The 26022-nt window shown below is 41.9% G+C and overlaps 1 protein-coding gene across 1 annotated transcript; it reads left to right on the forward strand.

Moving 5' to 3' along the window:
• Positions 1-2300: 2300 nt before the first annotated feature.
• Positions 2301-26022, forward strand: LOC110506368 (SHC SH2 domain-binding protein 1). Its single transcript, XM_021585939.3, has 13 exons — positions 2301-2729; positions 7617-7796; positions 7960-8075; positions 8369-8577; positions 10115-10210; positions 10991-11221; positions 14745-14922; positions 15355-15475; positions 22701-22832; positions 23088-23206; positions 23348-23434; positions 23864-24011; positions 25223-26022. Exons 1-13 carry the CDS (start codon positions 2522-2524, stop codon positions 25552-25554), a joined length of 2157 nt encoding a protein of 718 aa, XP_021441614.3. The 5' UTR covers positions 2301-2521; the 3' UTR covers positions 25555-26022.

Genomic DNA, 26022 nt, shown 5'->3' on the forward strand with positions numbered 1-26022 from the left:
ACACTGCCCTAACCCATCTGGACAAGAGGAATACCTATGTGAGAATGCTGTTCATCGACTACAGCTCGGCATTCAACACCATAGTACCCTCCAAGCTCGTCATCAAGCTCGAGACCCTGGGTCTCGACCCCGCCCTGTGCAACTGGGTACTGGACTTCCTGACGGGCCGCCCCCAGGTGGTGAGGGTAGGCAACAACATCTCCTCCCCGCTGATCCTCAACACTGGGACCCCACAAGGGTGCGTTCTGAGCCCTCTCCTGTACTCCCTGTTCACCCACGACTGCGTGGCCACGCACGCCTCCAACTCAATCATCAAGTTTGCGGACGACACAACAGTGGTAGGCTTGATTACCAACAACGATGAGACGGCCTACAGGGAGGAGGTGAGGGCCCTCGGAGTGTGGTGTCAGGAAAATAACCTCACACTCAACGTCAACAAAACTAAGGAGATGATTGTGGACTTCAGGAAACAGCAGAGGGAACACCCCCCTATCCACATCGATGGAACAGTAGTGGAGAGGGTAGCAAGTTTTAAGTTCCTCGGCATACACATCACAGACAAACTGAATTGGTCCACTCACACAGACAGCATCGTGAAGAAGGCGCAGCAGCGCCTCTTCAACCTCAGGAGGCTGAAGAAATTCGGCTTGTCACCAAAAGCACTCACAAACTTCTACAGATGCACAATCGAGAGCATCCTGGCGGGCTGTATCACCGCCTGGTATGGCAACTGCACCGCCCTCAACCGTAAGGCTCTCCAGAGGGTAGTGAGGTCTGCACAACGCATCACCGGGGGCAAACTACCTGCCCTCCAGGACACCTACACCACCCGATGTCACAGGAAGGCCATAAAGATCATCAAGGACATCAACCACCCGAGCCACTGCCTGTTCACCCCGCTATCATCCAGAAGGCGAGGTCAGTACAGGTGCATCAAAGCTGGGACCGAGAGACTGAAAAACAGCTTCTATCTCAAGGCCATCAGACTGTTAAACAGCCACCACTAACACTGAGTGGCTGCTGCCAACACACTGACACTGCCTCAACTCCAGCCACTTTAATAATGGGAATTGATGGGAAATGATGTAAATATATCACTAGCCACTTTAAACAATGCTACCTTATATAAATGTTACTTACCCTACATTATTCATCTCATATGCATACGTATATACTGTACTCTATATCATCGACGGTATCCTTATGTAATACATATATCACTAGCCACTTTATACTATACTATGCCACTTTGTTTACATACTCATCTCATTTGTACATACTGTACCCGATACCATCTACTGTATCTTGCCTATGCTGCTCTGTACCATCACTCATTCATATATCCTTATGTACATATTCTTTATCCCCTTACACTGTGTACAAGACAGTAGTTTTGGAATTGTTAGTTAGATTACTTGTTATTACTGCATTGTCGGAACTAGAAGCACAAGCATTTCGCTACACTCGCATTAACATCTGCTAACCATGTGTATGTGACAAATAAAATTTGATTTGATTTAGTTTATTTGGTAAATATTTTCTTAACTCTTTCTGCACTGTTGGTTAAGGGCTTGAAAGTAAGCATTTCACAGTAAGGTCTACACAGAGGTGGAAAAAGTAACCCCTTGTCATACTTGAGTAAAAGTAAAGATATCTTAATAAAAAAAAAGTGAAACTCACCCAGTAAAATACTACTTGAGTGAAAGTCTAAATGTACTGTATCTGGTTTTAAATGTACTTAAGAACAGTGGTGGAAAAAGTAAAAGGTAAAAGTAAATGCTATACATCAAATTCTTTATATTAAGCAAACCAGACGACCCGATTTCCTTATTATTATATATTTTTTTAGACAGCCAGAGCCACCCTGCACCACTCAGAAATAATTTACAAACTAAGCACTAGTGAATCTGCCAGATCAGAGGCAGTAGGGATGACCAGGGATGACCAGGGATGACCACCTCTTGATAAGTCCATGAATTGGACAATTGTCCTGTCATGCTAAGCATTCAAATGGTAACGAATACTTTTGGGTGTCAAGGAAAATGTAAGGAGTAAAAAGTACATTATTTTCATTAGGAATGTAGTGAAGTAAAAGTTGTCAAAAATATCAATACTACTTAAACACTACTTAAGTAGTAATTTAAAGTATGTTTTACTTAAGTACTTTATACCACTAGGTCTACACTTGTTGTGTTCGGCGCATGTGTCAAATAACATTTTATTTTATTTGACATTTGCCCTCATATGTAAAAAAAAGAAAAGAAAAGAAGAACTGTTTACTATTGGGAACGCCCATCAATAGAACCACCCCAGACGTTCAGCCAACGTCAATGTTCATTGGACGAGACTCCGTAAACCGGGGAAATTTTGAAAGGAGCATTTGCAACAATGATGTTTGTGTGAAAGTGCATTTCTTACCAAAGGCACTATTAGTTAGCTAGCTCACCTGTCATTTCACTACTCAGGGCTGGATTGTATTGTACATTCGGACCTCTGCTGTGGCTAGTTTGAAAGTTGCACAATGGCTGAAGAAGACGGTTGTTCATCTATGATGGAGCCTCAGTTTGAAGCAGGAGAAACGGCGGCGGATGGAATGATTTCGACAGCAGATTCAATTTCTTGTGAAAGTGGACAGAACAAGACAGACAAAGTGGATTTGGAGTCAAATGTCGAATTAGAAGAGGATGTCAGAGATTTTAATTTGCGACAAGAAGATGTTGTCAGACAAGGTTTGTTTAGTAACTATTGTTGCTCATTTCAACCGTGCAGCTAGCCTAGCTAACTGGCTAATAACGTCGTTAGCAAGCTAACGTTAATTAGCTAAGTACATTGAGTAACGTTATCTAGCTAACTACTCTAACTAGCTAAACATGCAACGCCACCAACTGTTGACTCATAACAGCAAATAATGATAGGTATGTATCATTAACCTATTTGGTGAATTTCAAAGAACTATTAGAGGAATAGAGAAGTCTCAGCACCTATTCGTATGATTTTTGAATCTCCCCTTGATCATTACCCGCTTCTAGGCCATGCCCGATAATAGTGAGTGATCATGAAGGAGAGGGCAAAATGGAAGGGAACCACTTTACACTATGCATCCAAAGTAGTAAATTAGATACTCATCTAATTTAGGGTTGCAAAGGGTCGGATGTGAAATTAAGCCCTGGAATTTGGGTAATTTTGCTTAAATTCATCAAAAAGTTAGCTTAACAGTGAACCTTTTTGTGGGATACACAAGTCAATTCTAGGTCTGGTGGCATATTTAGGTTAAACTGCCCCCAATTTAATGGAATTGCAACCCTCTGCATGCGCAGTGCGTTCTTCCATCACACGTACAGCTGATTCTCAAGATCTTGCACACTAATGTGACGCTATTAAGCCCACACTACTACACTCTCTGAGCCAAGGACCACATTCTTTCTGGTAAGTTATGATTACAATACTGGGTGGGGTGAATATATTTTATGACATTTTTTTTGTTAACTAATAAATACTAGCCTACAGCAAAGTGTGTTTAAATAATTTCTAACCCAACATTTCTGCTAGTTAGTTTTTCTACTAAACTCAGCAAAAAAAGAAACGTCCCCTTTTCAGGACCCTGCCTTTCAAAGATAATTTGTGAAAATCCTAATAACTTCACAGGTCTTCATTGTAAAGGGTTTAAACACTGCTTCCCACGCTTGTTCAATGAACCATAAACAATTAATGAACATGCACCTGTGGAATGGTCATTAAGACACTAACAGCTTACAGACGTAGGGAATTAAGGTCACAGTTATGAAAACTTAGGACACTAAAGAGGCCTTTCTACTGACTGAAAAACACCAAAGGAAAGATTCTTATTTTCAATGGTGGGTTAACTGCCTTGTTCAGGGGCAGAACGGCAGATTCTTACCTCGTCTGCTCTGGGATTCAATCTTGCAACCTTACAGTTAACTACTCCAAAGCTATAACCACCTGCCTCTCGTTGCACTCCACAAGGAGACTGCCTGTTACGCGAATGCAGTAGAAGCCAAGGTAAGTTGCTAGCTAGCATTAAACTTCTTATAACTGATTATGATTGATGTATTGTTTTTTATAACTACACATGGTTGATATTACTAGTTTATCTTGTCCTGTGTTGCATATAATCGATGCAATGCTGGGGGATGATATAACAAAAGCGCATTTGCGAAAAAAGCACAATCGTTGGATTATTGTAGCTAACCATAAACACCAATGCCTTTCTTAAAATCAATACACAGAAGTATATATTTTTAAACCTGCATATTTAGCTAAGAGAAATCCAGGTTAGCAGATAATATTAACCAGGTGAAATTGTGTCACTTCTCTTGCGTTCATTGCATGCAGAGTCAGGGTATGTGCAACAGTTTGGGCTCATTGCGAACTAATTTGCCAGAATTTTACGTAATTATGACAACATTGAAGGTTGTGCAATGAAACAGGAATATTTAGACTTAGGGATGCCACCCGTTAGATAAAATACCAAACGTTTCCGTATTTCACTGAAATAATAAACGTTTTGTTTTCGACATGATAGTTTCCGGATTCGACCATATTAATGACCTAAGGCTCGTATTTCTGTGTGTTATGTTATAATTAACTCTATGATTTGATTGAGCAGTCTGACAGCGATGGTAGGCAGCAGCAGGCTCGTAAGCATTCATTCAAACAGCACTTTTACTTCTCCAACACTTAGTTTTTGCATTATTTCAACCAAATTGAACATGTTTCATTATTTATGAGGCTAAATTGATTTTTATTGATGCATTATATTAAGTTAAAATAAGTGTTCATTCAGTATGGTTGTAATTGTCATTATTACAAATAAAATGTAAATAATCGCCCGATTACTCGGTATCTGCTTTTTTTTGGTCCACCAATAATCGGTATCGGCGTTGAAAAATCATAGTCGGTCGACCTCTAGTCTGGAGTGGGATTGATTTGGAGGTGAAGGGTCCGTCAATTGTCTGGGGCGGTGTGTCACATCATCATCGGACTGAGCTTGTTGTCATTGCAGGCAATCTCAATGCTGTGCTTTTCAGGGAAGACATCCTCCTCCCTCATGTGGTACCCTTCCTGCAGGCTCATCCTGACATGACCCTCCAGCAGGACAATGCCACCAGCCATACTGCTCGTTTTGTGTGTGATTTCCTGCAAGGCAGGAATGTCAGTGTTCTGCCATGGCCAGCAAAGAGCCCAGATCTCAATCCCATTGAGCACGTCTGGGACCTGTTGGATCGGAGGGTGAGGGCTAGGGAACTTGCAGGTGCCTTAGTGGAAGAGTGGGGTAACATCTCACGGCAAGAACTGGAAAATCTGCTGCAGTCCATGAGGAGGAGATGCACTGCCACTTAATGTAGCTGGTGGCCACACCAGATACTGACTCTTACTTTTTGATTTTGATTCCCCCCTTTGTTCAGGGACACACTATTCCATTTCTGTTAGTCACATGTCTGTGGAACTTGTTCAGTTTAAGTCTGTTGTTGAATTTTATGTTCATATAAATATTTACACATGTTAAGTTTGCTGAAAATAAACAGTTGACAGTGAGGGGACGTTTTATTTTTTTGCTGAGTTTGTGGGCTTTAGTTTGCTTGAGCCTGCTAACTGAGTGTTAATTGGCCTGTTTCCGTACATGTTTCATTTTAAAACATTTATCTTACAAAGGAGTTGTTTAATCAAACTGCGTAACTATTTATCTGTACATTGAACTTTTTTAAGTTTTTACATTTTTAATTAACACTTCTAGTCTTTACAGGAAAATGCCACGGGCTCTATCTGATGTGTGGAGACATTTCACTGCAGCTAATGTAGAAGGAAAATCAGTGTACATTTGCAGATACTGTGCCATATCATATGTGAAGAGTGCAACAAAGATGCAGAATCATCTGGCCAAGTCCATAAAGTTCCCTCAGCGCTCACAACAAGCAACCTCTGACTTCTATTCAAGGTGAAAATGATGAATCCTAATCGATAGCAACAGCTCATGGTCCTCCTGGAATCAGAAGTGTTTTACTCAATGGAGGAACGTCGTCAGAGAAATGCTGATGAATGACTTGCTCGAGCTGTGTATGCAACTGGTTCACCACTGATGCTCACAGGCAATGTGTGTTGGAAGAAATTTCTGAATGTCTTTCGCCCAGCATACACATTTGCTGGATGCAGAGTTTAAGTAAAGGTCAAGCAAATCATAGAGAAAGCAGAATATTGCAATCGTCTCTGATGGGTGGTCGAATGTTTGTGGGCAAGGAATAATTGTCTACATCTCCACCCCTCAACCAGTATTCTACAAGAGCACAGACACAAGGGATAACAGACACACCGGTCTCTACATTGCAGATGAGCTGAAGGCAGTCATCAATTACCTTGGACCACAGAAGGTATTTGCACTGGTAACAGACAATTCTGCGAACATGAAGGCTGGTTGGTCTAAAGTGGAGGAGTCCTACCCTCACATCACACCCATTGGCTGTGCTGCTCATGCGTTGAATCTGCTCCTCAAGGACATCGTGGCACTGAAAACAATGGATACACTCTACAAGAGAGCCAAGGAAATGGTTAGGTATGTGAAGTGTCATCAAATTATAGCGGCAATCTACCTCACCAAGCAAAGTGAGAAGAATAAGAGCACCACATTGAAGCTTCCCAGCAACACCCGTTGGGATGGTGTTGTCATCATGTTTGTCTTCTGGAGGGGAAGGAGTCTCTCAAGAGCCTCACAAGAGCATCCTGTCTGGTGCAGAGATCAACAAGGCCTATGTTGTCATCACTACCGTGTCTCGCCACCTTAGCCTGGATAAGGGCAAGGTTCTTGGAAGTCTGGCAAAGTACACTTCCAAGCCATGGCTTTGGGATGGAGATGCAATATGGAAGTTGTGACAACATATCTCATCAGCCATCTGGTGGAAGGGACTTTGTGGATCTGAGGCTATTTCCCCTGTTGCCTCCATCCTCCAAATCCAACCAACATCAGCTGCCTCAAAGTGCAACTGGTCCTTGTTTGGGAACACACACACCAAAGCAGGCAACAGGCTGACCAATACAAGGGTTGAAAAATTGGTGGTCATCCGGGCAAATTTGAGGCTTTTTGATCCTGACAACGAGCCATCCTCAACAGGGTTGGAAAGTGACCGTGATGAGGCCTCAGTCTGATGTTCAAGAGGTGGACATTGAGGAGGTGAAGGGAGAAGACATGGAAGCCTGCGAGGAAGCTTTAGTTTCTAGACTATCATTTTACAGCTGAATGTTAAATGTTTTTGGGAGTTGCGATGGATCGTTGGGGTCATTCAATTTTCCCCTTTGTTCAGTGAAATTATCCCATGTGAAGAGAACTCATTTAAAGTTACATTTGTAACTAAATTGTTTACATATCTATTAGAAGGATTTAATAATTTGCAATTATTTCTACTTATGATAGAAACAAACCTTTTACTTTGTCTCCATATGATATGGTAAATATATCCAATGCGAAAAACCTCTACATTTAAATGCTATTAATATAAATTTGCATATTTCTGTTAATTCCTGTTAATTCCCATGGATAGTTTCCACCTGAATATTCCCCAAAATGTGCAACCCTAATCTAACTTGTACTTTATTTTCTAACACAGAACTTTTCCAAAATGATGATGATGATGGTGACAGCGGCACAGCTTACTTCAACCCTGATATGGCTGGTACTCGGTTGCAACGTGCCGAACGCATAGGAGATGCCTCCCTTCCTGACACCTTTCAGACAAATGAACTGCTTTATTACGAGAGATTCAAAGCCTATCAAGACTACATGCTAGGTATGTAACCTTCCCACGGTCTTGCATCAATTGTTGTCAAGGTTATTGGCTAAAGTGGTTAAAAGAGGTTTACTACAACCATATTGATTGATCTTCAACGCAAAAAAATTAAACTGACTTGAGGGGTTGTCTCAGATGCTGTCTGTGCTGTTGTTTTGGACAGGTGATTGTAAAACATCCGAGGTGAAGGCCTTCACAGCTGACTACCTGGAGAAGGTCCTGGAGCCTTGTGACTGGCAGGCGCAGTGGTGCACAGACGTTTTTGATGTGCTAGTGGAGGTAAGTCACTTCGACCTGAAAGATTTCCCAGCAAGAGACTTGTCTAAAGGAGCTGTGCTTTCTACACTGCATGAAATGAATTGGAACACTTGCATTCTGGATGCGGTTTTATAGTGAATCTGAATCCAGAGGTCTGTTTAAACTGTGTGAAACAGCTATCTTTTCCAATGTTATGCAGATGGTTGGATCTGATGAGCGAAGCAGAAGTAACTGAACAGGGTAGCCTAACCATTCAAACATGGGAAAAGTGTTATATGAAGGTTACAACCTCATATTTGTGCCCTTTTCATCAGGTGGTGGATGTGAACTATAAGGAGCTGAAAGCCCAGGTCAAGCTAGTGGTGCCCCTGCAGTGTGAGACGAGAGGCTGCGAGCTGACGGAGGAGGCCATGAACACTCTCCTAGAGGCCACGCTGCAGAAAGTGCCTCTGCAGGAGCTCCGTGTGGTGTTTGATGAGTCTGGGGACTTTGACCAGACTGCACTGGCACTTGAGCACCTCCGGTAAGACCATATTGTGAACAGGTTAACACTGCTGAGGTTTTTATTCAAAGGGCTGTTAAAGCCACAGTTACAGTTGAAGTCTGAAGTTTACATACAGCTTAGCCAAATACATTTAAAGTCAGTTTTTCACAATTCCTGACATTTAAACCTAGTAAAAAATGCCCTGTCTTAGATCAGTTAGGATCACCACTTTATTTTAAGAATGTGAAATGTCAGAATGATAGTAGAGAATAGTTTATTTCAGCTTTTGTCACATTCCCAGGAAGCAGTGGCTTCCTCCTTGCTGAGCGGCCTTTCAGGTTATGTCGATATAGGACTCGTTTTACTGTGGATATAGATACTTCTGTACCTGTTTCTTCCAGCTTCTTCACAAGGTCCTTTGCTGTTGTTCTGGGATTGATTTGCACTTTTCGCACCGAAGTACGTTCATCGCTAGGAGACAGAACGCGTCTCCTTCCTGAGCTGTATGACGGCTGCGCGGTCCCATGTTGTTTACTTGCGTACTATTGTCTGTACAGATGAACGTGGTTCCTTCAGGCATTTGGAAATTGCTCCAATGATGAACCAGATTTGTGGAGGTCTACACATTTTTTTTCTGAGATGTTGGCTGATTTCTTTAGATTTTTTTCATGATGTCAAGCAAAGAGACACTGAGTTTGAAGGTAGGCCTTGAAATACAGCCATAGTTACACCTCAAATTGACTCAAATGATGTCCATTAGCCTATCAGAAGCTTCTAAAGCTATGACATAATTTTCTGGGATTCTCCAAGCTGTTTAAAGGCACAGTCAACTTAGTGTATGTAAACTTCTGACCCACTGGTATTGTAATACAGTGAATTATAAGTGAAATAATCTGTATGTAAACAATTGTTGGAAAACATTACTTGTCATGTGCAAAGTAGATGTCCTAACCGACTTGCCAAAACTACAGTTTAACAGGACCATTTGTGGAGTGGTTGAAAAATGAGTTTTAATGACTCCAACCTAAGTGTATGTAAACTTCCAACTTCAACTGTATTTCTTTCCTTGTCAGAGGAGAAAGCACCAGAAAAAGTGCCGAAGGCGATTTGTTCCATCCCCCCGTAACAATTATTGAAACCTCTTGTTGTAGGAGTTTGCATGTGGTGGAACTGACTTTAACTTCTCTTAATGTGTGTCTGAAAATGTGTTCCTCTTGTCTTTTGGTCCGCTTGATAGAACTTTAGAATAACTTAACTTTTCCTGTGAAGGAACTTCTTTTTTCGGAGTGGTTAAAGCTGCAGTATATAACTTTTTTGCACATTCATTTTCTCAGATACGATAGGACAAACAGTCAAAAGATTGTAAATGGACAGGCAAGACAGAACCGTCATATTACAGCCGCAGAATGTTTTTCTTCTATGTGATACTAAATAACAAGGGTATGTTCAAATTTCGTGGTGTGACAGACACTGAGAAATACCCTGAAGAGAGATGATACAGTGGAACAACTGGTTCTGCTTCTGTGCTGTGAAATCTCTTGTCTGAACTGTCTCAAACCGTTTTCTTATTTTTTAGGTTTTTCTACAAACACATCTGGAGACAGTGGGACGACGAGGACGAGGATGATGACTTTGACTACTTTGTCAGATGTGTGGAGCCCCGCCTCAGGCTGTATGTGTAGAAGGTTGATAGTGTGGGGAATGGGAAGATTAGTCAGTGTGTGGGCTTGATTGGCACTTTCTCATTTAGGCTGTATTGGTTCAGATCTGCCAATGACACGGCTTGGTTGAACCCATTATTTGAATGCCACTATCAGAACGGCCATATGGCATAGGAACCTGTAGAGCTTTGCAAATCATTGCAGTTCAGGCGCACTTGAGCAAGCTCCATGTCTAATTGTTGGAGCTGGATATGCTCAAGGCTGTTGCAGTGAGAGGGTGCAGATTGTTATTTGGCCAATAGATGGCAGTGTGTACCTAGGGATTTTGAGCGTACTGTGGCATCTTTTATTTTGAATTTTTTTTTAATGGGTGGAGACGAGGGTTAAGACATCTTATTGGCTTCAGCCGAAATCCTAAAGCTTATTGGTCTAACAATCAGCTCCTAGTTTATACCAAGGACACTGTCGCCAATTTGCTTTTAAAGAGTCTTTGTTACCCATTCACGACGGCTCCTTAGATAGAATCAAGACCCTCCTTGTTCAGAATCTCAATGTTCACCTGTATTTTTCTTTCTCCAAATAATTATTAAGAACAGTTTCAAATTCCGGACAAGGCCATCAAAAAAACAATGTTGTGCTCTGATCTTCTCCACTAGTTATCTCACCTTAACCTCTTAGTCCTCCAATGTTGCTGAACAGTTTGTTCCCAACACTCCTTCAAGACCACCTCCATAATGCAATTGTGTTTTTAAAAATAAGTATTTCTCCCTCTGTGGCTGTCAATCCTGCAGGTTTTATGATATTCTGGAAGATCGGGTGCCTGCTGGACTTGTGGCAGAGTATTACTCTCTTTTGGCACGCTGCTCTCAAAAGTTCCAGGAGTTCTCTAGCCTGCGGAACGGTATCAGCAGCGACTCTGAGTCGGAGCTGGACAACGTGTCCATGGTGGAGGGCCTAAGGATGTACGAGCAGATGGAGGCCCTGAAGCGCAAACTCCGGATCATGGAGAACCCGCTGCTCAGGTAAACTGCCCAAGGGGACACGGGGTGGGAAGACTGAGAGGAGCTATCAGTGTCTCTGCAGAGTGTGTGTTGAGGGCATAGTTGTGTGACTGATGGAGTTGGTCTCTTTACGGAGGATGAAAATAAGACGACTGAGTAAAAGCTATTGGATTCACCTCTGTCCTTGAGCTAGCGTGTTTGACCTACACTGCCCCAGTTGAGAGTAAAACACCTCACGTAATAACACTACAGTCCAGTTCAATGCACCATACTCTGGTTAGAATTAGAGGTTGACCGGTTATGATTTTTCAACGCCGATAGCGATTATTGGCGGACCAAAAAAAGCAGATACCGATCTAATCGGTCAATTTTTTTAAATAGGTTTTTTAATTTTATTGATAATATTTGTAATAATGACAATTACAACAATACTGAATGATCACTTTTAACTTAATATAATACATCAATCAAATCAATTTAGTCTCAAATAAATAAAGAAATATGTTCAATTTGGTTTAAATATTGCAAAAACAAAGTGTTGGAGAAGAAAGTAAAAGTGCAATATTTGCCATGTAAAAAAGCTCAAGTTGAAGTTCCTTGCTCAGAACATGAGAACATATGAAAGCCGGTGGTTCCTTTTAACATCTTCAATATTCCCAGGTAAGAAGTTTTAGGTTGTAGTTATTATAGGAATTATTGGACTATTTCTCTCTCTTCCATTTGTATTTAATATACAGTGCCTTGCGTAAGTATTCGGCCCCCTTGAACTTTGCGACCTTTTGCCACATTTCAGGCTTCAAACATAAAGATATAAAACTGTATTTTTTTTGTGAAGAATCAACAACAAGTGGGACACAATCATGAAGTGGAATGACATTTATTGGATATTTCAAACTTTTTTAACAAATCAAAAACTGAGAAATTGGGCGTGCAAAATTATTCAGCCCCTTTACTTTCAGTGCAGCAAACTCTTTCCAGAAGTTCAGTGAGGATCTCTGAATGATCCAATGTTGACCTAAATGACTAATGATGATAAATACAATCCACCTGTGTGTAATCAAGTCTCCGTATAAATGCACCTGCACTGTGATAGTCTCAGAGGTCCGTTAAAAGCGCAGAGAGCATCATGAAGAACAAGGAACACACCAGGCAGGTCCGAGATACTGTTGTGAAGAAGTTTAAAGCCGGATTTGGATACAAAAAGATTTCCCAAGCTTTAAACATCCCAAGGAGCACTGTGCAAGCGATAATATTGAAATGGAAGGAGTATCAGACCACTGCAAATCTACCAAGACCTGGCCGTCCCTCTATACTTTCAGCTCATACAAGGAGAAGACTGATCAGAGATGCAGCCAAGAGGCCCATGATCACTCTGGATGAACTGCAGAGATCTACAGCTGAGGTGGGAGACTCTGTCCATAGGACAACAATCAGTCGTATATTACACAAATCTGGCCTTTATGGAAGAGTGGCAAGAAAGCCATTTCTTAAAGATATCCATAAAAAGTGTTGTTTAAAGTTTGCCACAAGCCACCTGGGAGACACACCAAACATGTGGAAGAAGGTGCTCTGGTCAGATGAAACCAAAATTGAACTTTTTGGCAACAATGCAAAACGTTATGTTTGGCGTAAAAGCAACACAGCTGAACACACCATCCCCACTGTCAAACATGGTGGTGGCAGCATCATGGTTTGGGCCTGCTTTTCTTCAGCAGGGACAGGGAAGATGGTTAAAATTAATGGGAAGATGGATGGAGCCAAATACAGGACCATTCTGGAAGAAAACCTGATGGAGTCTGCAAAAGACCTGAGACTGGGACGGAGATTTGTCTTCCAACAAGACAATGATCCAAAACATAAAGCAAACTCTACAATGGAATGGTTCAAAAATAAACATATCCAGGTGTTAGAATGGCCAAGTCAAAGTCCAGACCTGAATCCAATCGAGAATCTGTGGAAAGAACTGAACTGCTGTTCACAAATGCTCTCCATCCAACCTCACTGAGCTCGAGCTGTTTTGCAAGGAGGAATGGGAAAAAATGTCAGTCTCTCGATGTGCAAAACTGATAGACACACCCCAAGCGACTTACAGCTGTAATCGCAGCAAAAGGTGGCGCTACAAAGTATTAACTTAAGGGGGCTGAATAATTTTGCACGCCCAATTTTTCAGTTTTTGATTTGTTAAAAAAGTTTGAAATATCCAATAAATGTCGTTCCACTTCATGATTGTGTCCCACTTGTTGTTGATTCTTCACAAAAAAATACAGTTTTATATCTTTATGTTTGAAGCCTGAAATGTGGCAAAAGGTCGCAAAGTTCAAGGGGGCCGAATACTTTCGCAAGGCACTGTACCTTTGACTATTGGATGTTCTAATAGGCACTATAGTATTGCCAGCCTAATCTCGGGAGTTGATAGGCTTGAAGTCATAAACAGTGCAATGCTTGAAAGCACAGCGAAGAGCTGCTGGCAAATGCAGGAAAGTGCTGTTTGAATGAATGCTTACGAGCCTGCTGCTGCCTACCACCGCTCAGCCAGACTGCTCTATCAAATATAAAATCATAGACTTAATTATAATATAATAACACACAGAAATACAAGCCGTAGGTCATTAATATGGTCAAATCCGGAAACTATAATTTCGAAGAAAACAAACGTTTATTCTTTCAGTGAAATACGGAACTGTTCCGGATTTTATTACGGATGGCATCCCTAAGTCTAAATATTGCTGTTACATTGCACAACCTTCAATGTTACGTCATAATTATGTACAATTCTGGCAAATTTAATTACGGTCTTTGTAAGGAAGAAATGGTCTTCACACAGTTCGCAACGAGCCAGGCGCAGCCCAAACTGCTTCATATACCCTGACTCTGCTGGCACAGAACACAAGAGAAGTGACACAATTTCCAGAGTTAAAATAAATTCATGTTAGCAGGCAATATTAACTAAATATGCAGGTTTAAAAATATATACTTGTGTATTGATTTTAAGAAAGGCATTGATGTTTATGGTTAGGTACACGTTGGTGCAACGACAGTGCTTTTTTCGCAAATGCGCTTCTTAAATCACCCGTTTTGTGAAGTAGGCTGTGATTCGATGATAAATTAACAGGCACCGCATCGATTATAAGCAACGCAGGACAAGCTAGATAAACTAGTAATATCATCAACCATGTGTAGTTAACTAGTGATTATGTTAAGATTGATTGATTTTTTTAATAAAATAAGTTTAATTCTAGCTAGCAACTTACCTTGGCTCCTTGCTGCACTCGCGTAACGCAGTCTCCCCGTGGAGTGCAATGTAATCGGCCATAATCGCTGTCCCAAAATGACGATTACCGATTGTTATGGAAACTTGAAATCGACCCTGATTAATAGGTCGACCGCTTGTTAGAATACAAAAGGCACAGCAATTGAATGTATAGCTACTCCTAATGCACACTTTGACCTATACTTTGAGTCTATGGGAAAGTGGAAGATTTACCTGCTCTGTCCAGTGCTGTACCATTCTGTTTGTCTACATAAATGTATTCTGACACTGCAGGTATGTGCTGGGATACAAGGTGAACTCGGGGCAGCAGTCGTGCAGGGCCAAGGGGCCTCGTGCCTCAGGCGGCCGGGTGGTCCATGTCGTGTCTGTCTCCACTACAGTTAGCCAGCTGCAGAGCCTGATGGCAGACAAGCTTGGGCCCAAATTCTCAGGGGAAGAGTTTGAAGTACAGGTATGGCAAACAAATAAAATGGTATTTCTAAATGTTTCATCCATAGCATATTGTATTTTGATCAAATTTAAGTTTGCCCAGTTTTCCATTTCAAATGGCCTGTTTAATGAGATGACCAGAGATGAAACCCAATGGTTATGTTCTCTAACCATGTCTCACTTGTGTAAGGGTCTAATGCGCTTGGATTTGCCGAGGCGCTTGGGCTGTCTTTTTATATGACCTCCCTAGTTCCTGTAAACTGGCATTCCGCCAGGATTTGTCGAGGCTCTGTCTGTTCGCCTGAACGCCTCGGCTCTAGTATCTTTTGTATTCCACCGAGACGTCCGAAGCGGGAAAACAAGTGTTTTTTGTGTCCATCTGTTTAGTCATGAGTGCAGATCTGTATTGTACAGACCGACTGTGTACTGGAACTGCTCTTGTGTTAAATGTTAGTTTCACAGTGAGCCCCTGCTGGCTGTGAGTGCCTGCTACGAGGGAGACGTGGTCATCATCCTTCCAGGACACTACAATGTCACCAGCTCCATCAGTATCCCAGACTCCATATCAGTGGAAGGTAATGTTTCACGTGTCTGAAAGCAGCTTTTATAATGGCAGGATGCACCACTGCTGTATTGTATGTACAGATAACGTCTAAATAATGGAAACACGAGTCAATGAGGGATACAAAGTATATTGAAAGCAGATGCTTCCACACAGGTGTAGTTCCTGATTTTTTTTAAGACGATGTAAACCATTTGCCATGGCCGTCTGTCACAAGATCTCAACCCAATTGAACACTTATGGTAGATTCCAGCACCATCAACAAAACGCCAAGTTATGGGATTTATCGTGGAAGGATGGTGTTGCATCCCTCCAACATAGTTCACTCTACACCTGTAGAATCTACTCCAAGATGCAGTGAAGCTGTTCCCAACACCCTATTAAGACACTTTGTTGATGTTCCTTTTATTTTGGCACTTACCTGTATGTGTCAGTGGAGGCTGCTGAAGGGAGGATCGCTCATAATAATGGCTGGAATGGAGTGAATGGTATCAAACGCATACGTATGTGATTTCTACGTATGTATGTGTCCTTAGTTGCTTTTAGTTAGCCAGGGATGCCTTTTTCTGGATTCAGCTCATGAGTAGTGTCTGGAGGCTTGGTGTTGCAAACCTCTTCTGATTTTCTGTTGTTTTCCAATCATCCAAGTCTGATGTTCAGTCGTTGCAAAAAATGTCCACTATTTTTATGTGAGTTGTTCAACACATTTTCCAGGTTGTCTGAATTAGAGGTTGACCGATTTAATCAGGTCCGATTTCAAGTTTTCCTCATAATCGGTAATCAGCATTTTTGGACACCGATTATGGCCAATTACATTGCACTCCACAAGGAGACTGCGTGGCAGGCTGACTACCTGTTATGCGAGTGCAGCAAGGAGCCAAGGTACGTTTAATGCTAGCTAGCAACTTATCTTTATAAAAAACAATCAATCTTAACATAATCACTAGTTAACTACGCATGGTTGATGATATTACTAGTTTATCTAGCTAGTCCTGCGTTGCATATAATCGATGCGGTGCCTGTTAATTTATCATTGAATCACAGCCTACTTCGCCAAACGGGTGATTTAAGAAGCGCATTCGTGAAAAAAGCACTGTTGCACCAATGTGTACCTAACCATAAACATCAATGCTTTTAAAAAAATCAATACACAAGTATATGTTTCTAAACCTGCATATTTAGTTAATATTGCCTGCTAACATGAATTTCTTTTAACTAAGGAAATTGTGTATCTTCTCTTGTGTTCTGTGCAACAGAGTCAGGGTAACGTTATATGCAGCAGTTTGGGCCATCTGGCTCGTTGCGAACTGTGTCAAGACCATTCCTTCCTAACAAAGACAGCCAACTTCGCCAAACGGGGGATGATTTAACAAAAGCACATTTGCGAAAAAAGGACATTTGCGAAAAAAGCACAATCGTTGCACGAATGTATCTAACCATAAACATCAATGGCTTTCTTGAAATCAATACACACAAGTATATTTTTTTTAAACCTGCATATTTAGTTAAAAGAGATTCATGTTAGCAGGCAATATTAACTAGGGAAATGGTCACTTCTCTTGCGTTCATTGCACGCAGTCAGGGAAAATGCAACAGTTTGGGCCGCCTGGCCCGTTGTGAACTAATTTGCCAGAATGTTACATAATTATGACATAACATTGAAGGTTGTGCAATGTAACAGCAATATTTAGACTTATGGATGCCACCCGTTAGATAAAATACGGAATGGTTCTTTCTGTATTTCACTGAAAGAATAAACGTACATTTTTTCCTCAATGATAGTTTCCGGATTTGATCATATTAATGACCTAAGGCTCGTATTTCTGTGTTGTTTTATTATAATTAAGTCTATGATTTGATAGAGCAGTCTGACTGAGCGGTGGTAGGCAGCAGCAGGCTTGTAAGCATTCATTTAAACAGCACTTTCCTGTGTTTGCCAGCAGCTCTTCGCAATGCTTCCAGCATTGAGCTGTTTATGACTTCAAGCCTATCAACTCCCGAGATTAGGCTGGCAACACTAAAGTACCTATTAGAACATCCAATAGTCAAAGGTATATGAAATAGAGAGAAATAGTCCTATAATAACTACAACCTAAAACTTCTTACCTGGGAATATTGAAGACTCGTGTTGAAAGGAACCACCAGCTTTCATATGTTCTCATGTTCTGAGCAAGGAACTTCAACTTGAGCTTTTTTACATGGCAAATATTGCACTTTTACTTTCTTCTCCAAAACTTTTTGTTTTTGCAATATTTAAACTAAATTGAACGTTTCATTATTTATTTGAGACTAAATTGATTTGATTGATGTATTATATTAAGTTAAAATTGTTCATTCAGTATTGTTGTAATTACAAATATATTTTGGCCGATTTAATCTGTACTGGCATTTTTTGGTCCGCCGATATCGGCGTTAAAATCTTACTCGGTCGACCTCCAGTCTGAATCCTTCCATCCTTTTCTCTCACTAAGGAATCTGTTGCTATGCTGTGACTAATGTGCTGCCAAGTACTGTTATGGCCATATGAAATCAAGTGTTCACCTGCAGATACTTTTACGGTACTGGCTGCACTATGTGGCGTGTTCATGCTTTCTTGAAGGTTAAACCACCACCCCTCAATGTACAGTAGATGGATTGAAATAAACATATCGCAGAGAGGATGCGGGATGTACAGTTGGAGTCCTCGTAAAGCAAATGGAGCTTGATGGAGCGGTAAGCGTTTGAATGTGGGTGATATTAATTAATAGAGAAGGCTAGCACGGGCGAGGAGAGGTCAGAGCAGAGGCGCAGTGTCAGTCTCTTTATGCAAATGAGGGGGGGGGGGGGGCTGTTTTTTGACATGGGGCTGTTTGTATGTGCTTGCCCTCCTGTGGTGCTAGGAACCCCCTGAAAGCTGAGATAAAGAGGGTGGGGAAATAAGATGCAGCACTGCCTGGCACTGTACCACGACAGGAGATGAGCAACTCAATTAGACCTCCGCCGGATTACCATAATAGAATTCTCCCTCCCACCAAAGAGCCTTTGATATTTAGAGGAGCCAGGCACACAGGCGCTTATTGCTTTTGGGATATTGCTGTATCAAAGACAGAGGGGGGAAAAATGCATATGATCCATCTTCATAACTATTGTGAGAATTTCCAAACGGTCTGTGTTCCTGAAGAGACATTATAATTCAATAGTGAGGAGGTTGTTGGTCAGCACTTGTTAAGAACAGAATGCGTTTGTGATCTGCAATCAGTGCACCTGTTTTAGCATTTTAAATTCAAATTAATTCTCTAAGCAGCAGCACATTTTTGCCAGTCTTTAAGCCCGCTGGGAATATGGTTTTCCTCTCCTGGAAGTGTGCATGGGCCTATGACTTTACCAATCGATATTCAGCCTTTGGCCTTTCCAATGGCAGCGTGTGGAACCCAGCCAGTGCTGTAGAATTGTTGGCCACATTGTGGAACATGTGTCTCCAGGCCATCTGTCAAGGAACAGAGAATAATGAACCCTAGCCATCAGAACACGGTCCATCACATTCTGCACTGTTGTACAGTGCTGCTTGCCTGCTGCCTGGGATTGTGCTGAATCGCTACTTGTCATGTAAACCACTGCAAGGTTGGAAGGAGTGTTCAGACCCAACACTGGCCATTGAGCCCTGAGCCAGTTGTCCTAGCTGTCAGCATGCAAAGAGCAAATTCAATTTATTCCATATGATTAGTCTTCTACATACAGTTGGTGAGGGGGTAAAAAAAATCAGTATGTTAAGTAGAGTATTGCGATATTGTTTTTGCCGATTTCCTATCGAAATACTTTGACTCCACGTTTTAGATTGTTGCTAGGTAGTTAACATTAGCTAGTCAGCTGTACATGCGCAAAAACCTATAGCTCATCATTCTATAGCTTGTTCGCCATTTAAAAAAATAAAATGTTTTCAGCACTATTCTCCATGACCGACCAAAATGCCTCTTTTCAGAACTCTCTTGTCCCTCTGCCGCAGACAAATAGTGAGCAATATGTTTAGAACATCAAATCGCAATAAAATCACAGTATCGAATTGCAATACATGCTGTTTACACTGAGTATACCAAACATTAGGAACCTAATATTGAGTTGCACCTTCCCCTCAGAACAGCCTAAATTCGTCAGGGCATGAACTCTACGTGTCAAGCGTTACACAGGAATGCTGGCCCATGTTGACTCCAATGCTTCCCACATTTGTCAAGTTGGCTGGATGTCTTTTGGGTGGTGGACCACATGGGAAACTGTTGAGTGTGAAAAACCAAGCTACGTTGCAGTTCTTGACACAAACCGGTGCACGTGGCACCTAAACTCAGCAAAAAAAGAAACGTGATCTCACTGTCAACTGTTAATTTTCAGCAAACTTAACGTGTAAATATTTGTATGAACATAAGATTCAACAACCGAGACAAACTGAACAAGTTCCACAGACATGTAACTAACAGAAATGGAATAAAGGGGGGTCAAAATCAAAAGTAAGTCAGTAAATGCTGCAGTAAATCTCCTCCTCCACATGGACTGCACCAGGTTTTCCAGTTCTTGCTGTGAGATGTTACCCCACTCTTCCACCAAGGCACCTGCAAGTTCCTGGACATTTCTGGGGGGAATGGCCCTAGCCCTCACCCTCTGATCCAACAGGTCCCAGACGTGCTCAATGGGATTGAGATCTGGGCTCTTCGCTGGCCATGGCAGAACACTGACATTCCTGCCTTGCAGGAAATCATGCACACAACGAGCAGTGTGACTGGTGGCATTGTCATGTTGGAGGGTCATGTCAGGAAGGGTACCACATGCGGGAGGAGGATGTCTTCCCTGTAACGCACAGCGTTGATTGCCTGCAATGACAACGAGCTCAGTCCGATGATGCTGTGACACACTGCCCCAGACAATGACGGACCATCCACCTCCAAATCGATCCCGCTCCAGAGTACAGGCCTCGGTGTAACGTTCATTCCTGAGACAAAACCGTGACTCCTCAGTGAAGAGCACTTTTTGCCAGTCCTGTCTGGTCCAGCGACGGTGGGTTTGTGCCCGATCAGCTGTCCGTCCTGTCTCCCTGTAGCTCTGTCTTAGGCGTCTCACAGTACGGACATTGCAATGTATTGCCCTGGCCACATCTGCAGTCCTCATGCCTCCTTGAAGCATCCCTAAGGCACGTTCATGCAGGCATTTTTGTTTTTGTGTTTTTCAGTAGAAGTCAGTAGAAAGGCCTCTTTAGTGTCCTAAGTTTTCATAACTGTGACCTTAATTGCCTACCGTCTGTAAGCTGTTAGTGTCTTAACAACCATTCCACAGCTGCATGTTCATTAATTGTTTATGGTTCATTGAACAAACATGAGAAAGTGTTTAAACCCTTTACAATGAAGATCTGTGAAGTTATTTGAATTTTTACGAATTATCATTGAAAGACAGGGTCCTGAAAAAGGGATGTTTTTTTTTTCAGCATTTATATTTTAGATTCTTCAAAGTAGCCACCCTTTACCTTGATGACCGCTTCACAAAGACACGGTGGTTGGAACCAAAAATCTCACATTTGGACTCATCAGACCAAAGGACATATTTCCTCCGGTCTAATGTCCATTGCTCGGGATTCTTGGCCCAAGCAAGTCTCTTCTTATTGGTGTCCTTTTAGTAGTGGTTTCTTTGCAGCAATTTGACCATGAAGGGCTGATTCACGCGGTCTCCTCTGAATAGTTGATGATGTCTGTTACTTGAATTCTGATGTGCAGTAAATTGCTGAATTCTGAGGCTGGTAACTCTAATGAACTTATCCTCCACTGCGGAGGATAACTCTTCCTTTCCTGTGGCGGTCCTCTTGGTTTTTGCGACTGAACTTGAAGAAACTTTTTCAAAGTTGTTAATTTTCCAGATTGACTGACCTTCATGTCTTAAAGTAATGATGGACTGTCCTTTTGCTTTACTTATTTGAGCTGTTCTTGCCATAATATGGACTTTGAATATTTTACCAAAAATAGGCTCATCTTCTGTATACCACCCCTTCCTTGTCAAAACACAACTGATTGGCTCAAATGCATTAAGATGTAAAGAAATTCCAGAAATTAACTTTTTAACAATGCATACCTGTTAATTGAAATGCTTTCCAGGTGACTACCTCATGAAGCTGGTTGAGAGAATGCCAAGAGTGTGCAAAGCTGTCAATGCAATGGTGTCTACTTTGAAGGATCTAAAATATAGTTTGATTTGTTAAACACTTTTTTTTTTTGGTTACAAGATTCCATATGTTGTTTTGTAGTTTTGATGTCTTCACTATTCTGCAATGAAGATAATAGTAAAAATAAAGAAAAACCTTTGAATGAGTTGGTGTGTCCCAACTTTTGACTGGTACTGTATAGAATCTCAATATTCGCACTAGGCAATTCCCAGTCCTATGTACAATTCATGTAGTTCTGTGGTCATCAGCTGTCTTGTTAGGCACACAGCTAGTGTGTTGACCTCACACGTGCAGAGATGTTTGTAGATCAGAGCCTAAAATGAACACCTGCCAAATGTTGGTCAGATGTCTATTTCACCAGCCACGTTGGTGGATTGGTCAGGGCTCCACAGTGCGAGCATTTCATTCGCATTTGTGAATAAAAATTGTAACGTTTGATTATGTAGTTAGAGATTCTGTAGTATTTTAGCCTTTTTGTTTCATAGCTGGTAAATTTAATTGCACAAAGTAAAAACTACGAATCCCTATAGCCTATCTCACCTTGCTCTGCATCACTGCCTGGCTTGGGGGCTGTGCGCACATGAAGAGCTGAGTGATTCATTTTTAGAAGCGCAGCACACAGACACAAGTTGGTCTAATTTATTTGAGACAAGTCTACTGAAGTGAGACTTATTTCCAGTTTCTTTGCTATTTACAGTAGACTTTTGTTCACACGCCAGGTTTTTCAATGTTTGAGTTTCAACTATTAGGGAAGAGAAGACAACGCAGCTACTAGTCACTCAGTCACACATGACTGGAGTCACGATACCACGGTACCCCCTGCCCTTGGAGGCAGGTGAATATTTTTGTCTCTGTGATATTTTGGTTAAAATAGGTCACAAAAAAATCAATATACCATATTACTTCTTACTAGTAATGCATTTGTTTTAGAAACATTACAAAGCATGCTTATCTGTGTTTTGTCCATGAGTGGCTGGTAGAATTTTAAATCTACCTGCTATGGTGACTGGTGGACCAAAAAGTACATTTTAGGCCCTGATTTAGGCTAAATCTTTATTTTCAGGGTTTGGTCTACCTGATGAGGTGGTGATTGAGAAGAAGAACAAAGGGGACTCGTTTGTGGAGTCAACAGGAGCCGACGTGAAGATCTCCAACGTCAAGTTCATCCAGCATGACGCTATCGAAGGCATCCTCTGTGAGTTGTCTTCGTCCTCCCAATGTGATTCTGCCTCTACATCTACCCTGCCCCCCCCCCCAACTCTACTATCAGTCCACCCACTGGCCTGCATTAATAATTCTGCTTAACATCCGGCAACAGCCATATATCAATGACTTGCTAGGAGTAGGATGGGTTTTGTGTGTGTGTAACCATTCGGAATACTAGGATCTTGCTGGCATCTTCATTTTCCCCCTAGTGTCAATTTTCGTCTTATTTCCCTCTTGTCTCCAGGCGTACGTCAGGGTAAGCTGGAGATGGAGAACTGTGTCCTTCAGTGCGAGACGACCGGTGTCATTGTGCGGACGTCAGGCCACCTGACCATGAACATGTGTGACCTCTACGGCTCTAAGGTAAGAGGTCATTGACACGTCTCATGGTGGCTTTCTTTTTTGATTGCTACAGATCTAGCTGTAATGTTAATCAATGTGTGTGTCTGAGGCCGTGCAGTAGCCTAGCTGTGTCTCTACATGCTGATAACTGTTGTGCTGTAGGGAGCTGGTGTGGAGATTTACCCTGGCAGTGTCTGCAGTATGGTGGGAAATGGCATACATCACTGCAAAGAAGGGATCCTGATCAAGGTAAGAGACTGAAGTTCTACTGGTCATTTACCAATCTGTGTATCACTGTTCCCAGCACTAGCACATCCAATCTCCATCTCTTTCTAGGTTGTTAAATTCTAAGCCTGTGGCATTATCTTCCCTCAACCGAAATTGAGTTTAGTGGAGAAAATGTTAAAATGCGCACACACACAGCGAAAAACAAATATGGACTTATTTCCCTTGTTACCTCCAGACGACATCTGGGGTCTTATCTCATTCCCTGAGGCTAGAACGGTAGTGTTTTTATCGCTCTCTCAGAGCTTTCCTTCCTGTTGTCTCTGCCCGACGTGTTGGACTTGGCCAGGACAACTTAAGCAGGAAGACGGACGTGATGACTCTGTTTATGCCCATCTTTCCCCCCACTCTGTTGCTCAATTTGTCAACCTCCTCCGTCCCGTCTTCCAACAGGACTTTGCTGATGAGCTGGACACCATGCCCAAGATCACCATGGTGAACAACGTGATCCACAACAACGAGGGATACGGAGTGATCCTGGTTAAACCTAGTGACGCTGCAGCTGCACAGGGCGAGGCTGCACAGGAAGACACCCCTTCAGGTATTAACTAGTTCCAAATCATTGGGAAGTTTTCCTCAGGAATATGATAAGGGGTGGCGTGGCGTACAGCAGAGTCTAGATGGAAACTCGTGATGCATTGACATTTTTGCATCAGTGGCGTTCCAAATTGAGTTTTGCCTTTCTGAAAATTATTCTGATTTGCAACAAGCTTTAGATACAAAACGAACACCTCACATGCTACTGAAACTGTCTTGACACGGTAGGAAGAGAATGTACGAAACAAGGGGAAAAAAACTGGGAAATGCATCTGAGAGGAAATGTCATTTCTACTTCGAGCAAATGTAATTTGAGAGTTGAATGCCAGCGCTCCCATTCAAGCACATAATCCAATACTGAAGTTCTCCAGACTTTCAGAATTTTAGAATCAGCAAGACAGGATTTGGAAGGATTGCCACGTGAGACTAGGTACTAACCAAGTCTTACGCAGTATTTCCCACATAAATCGGCTTACTATTTCTGGAAGGCAGAGTTAGTTTCACTGGGAAGTTTAAATGAGCTTGACCTTCAGTCCAGGGCAGCTGCAGAATAAAAGATGCAGCTGAAGGTGGCATGGCTTAAAATACGTCTGAAGCGCTCTCCATCTCTCGCCCTCTCCAGCGTCCTCTAATGGGGAATGTCCCTTATTGTTTGACCCCCCCCCCCCCCCCCCCCCCCCCCCCCCCAGTACGCAGGAATAAATACCTCTACCCCAGACAGGGGAATGAGCGTAAATTAATAAAAAATTAAAAGACATCTCTTTTCAGATTACCTTATAAAAATGTGAAATACAGCATTCATCAGTTTTTCAGAGACACTACAAAGCCAACAACTGGGTAATAATTGTCATTTCGTTGTTATTGAAAATATGTCCATTATGGTGCTTAGTTGTTTATCTTCTGGAAATTAGCAAAAAAATGCTGTTGATTAATTAAACATTCCCCACTTTAAACGTCGATGAGGCTGCTCGCATTTTGATTTGGAAAGGTAAGAGCATGGCAATTATCGGCGATTGATCCCTAAGGGCACTCAGTTAAAATACACTGTCAGTGTGATTTTGAACAGAATGTAGTAATATTTCACAGGAAGATGTAGTGTTTTCATAAACATGACAAATCAGAATGTCATGATGGAGAAGGAAGTGGTGGTATTGGGTCAATGTCACAGTGAGGTTTTGACAAGCCTGTCATGAACTGATTCATGTTATTTTCCAGATGAGCAACTAGATAAAGAAGAGGGGAAAGACGAGGTGAAGCTGCAGGTGGATGTGCCCGTCATCGTGGTGGACGACTGCTCCTTGAAGGAACCAGTCTCCTATTCGTCTTGTTACGTCGTTCCTCCGGAGTTCACGGAGGGCAACGATGCCATCAAGAGGGAGCTGGTGGCCACGTCAGCCAAGAAGCAGCGACTCCAGAAGAGCAGGCTGAAGGAGCTGGGGGTGACCCAGGCAGATGACAACCTGCTCTCCCAGGAGATGTTTGTCTCCATACAGGACAACCAGTTCAGGAGGAACGGCATGGGCAGCTTCGGCACCTTCTTATACTGAGACTAATTGACCCGTCCTCCTGTTCTGTATTCCATACATGCAAACACACTTTTACTTCATTTATTCCAACCTCTTTGTTAAATTTTGCTGCACGGACTAGTGAGTGGGTATGTGTATTTTTAAATGCTTTTTTAAAACATGGCTTTTTTAACACAATTCTCATTTTAGTATACTGATATTGTGGATGCCTGAGTCTAATAAACTGAATTGTTTTCACGATGACACTGCGCCTCAAATGTCCTTTGCAAATGTTTTTTTTTTGTTTTTGTGTGTGGATATTGTATAATTTATATTTATGGATATTATTAAGATGACACTGCTTGAAATTGTTTTGTGTTGGGGGAAATCGTGTTGCCTTTGAGTTAGTATCTCACCCTCACCTGTAGTTCTGGTCATTCCTTTGTCAAATGTTGCTGAAGGCACTCTAAGCAATCAAAATCATGAGCCAATAAAATGAGTTTATATACA

This window comes from Oncorhynchus mykiss, chromosome 26 (genome assembly GCF_057628025.1).
Source record: "Oncorhynchus mykiss isolate SJ-2025 chromosome 26, ASM5762802v1, whole genome shotgun sequence".
Classification (NCBI taxonomy): Eukaryota; Metazoa; Chordata; class Actinopteri; order Salmoniformes; family Salmonidae; genus Oncorhynchus; species Oncorhynchus mykiss.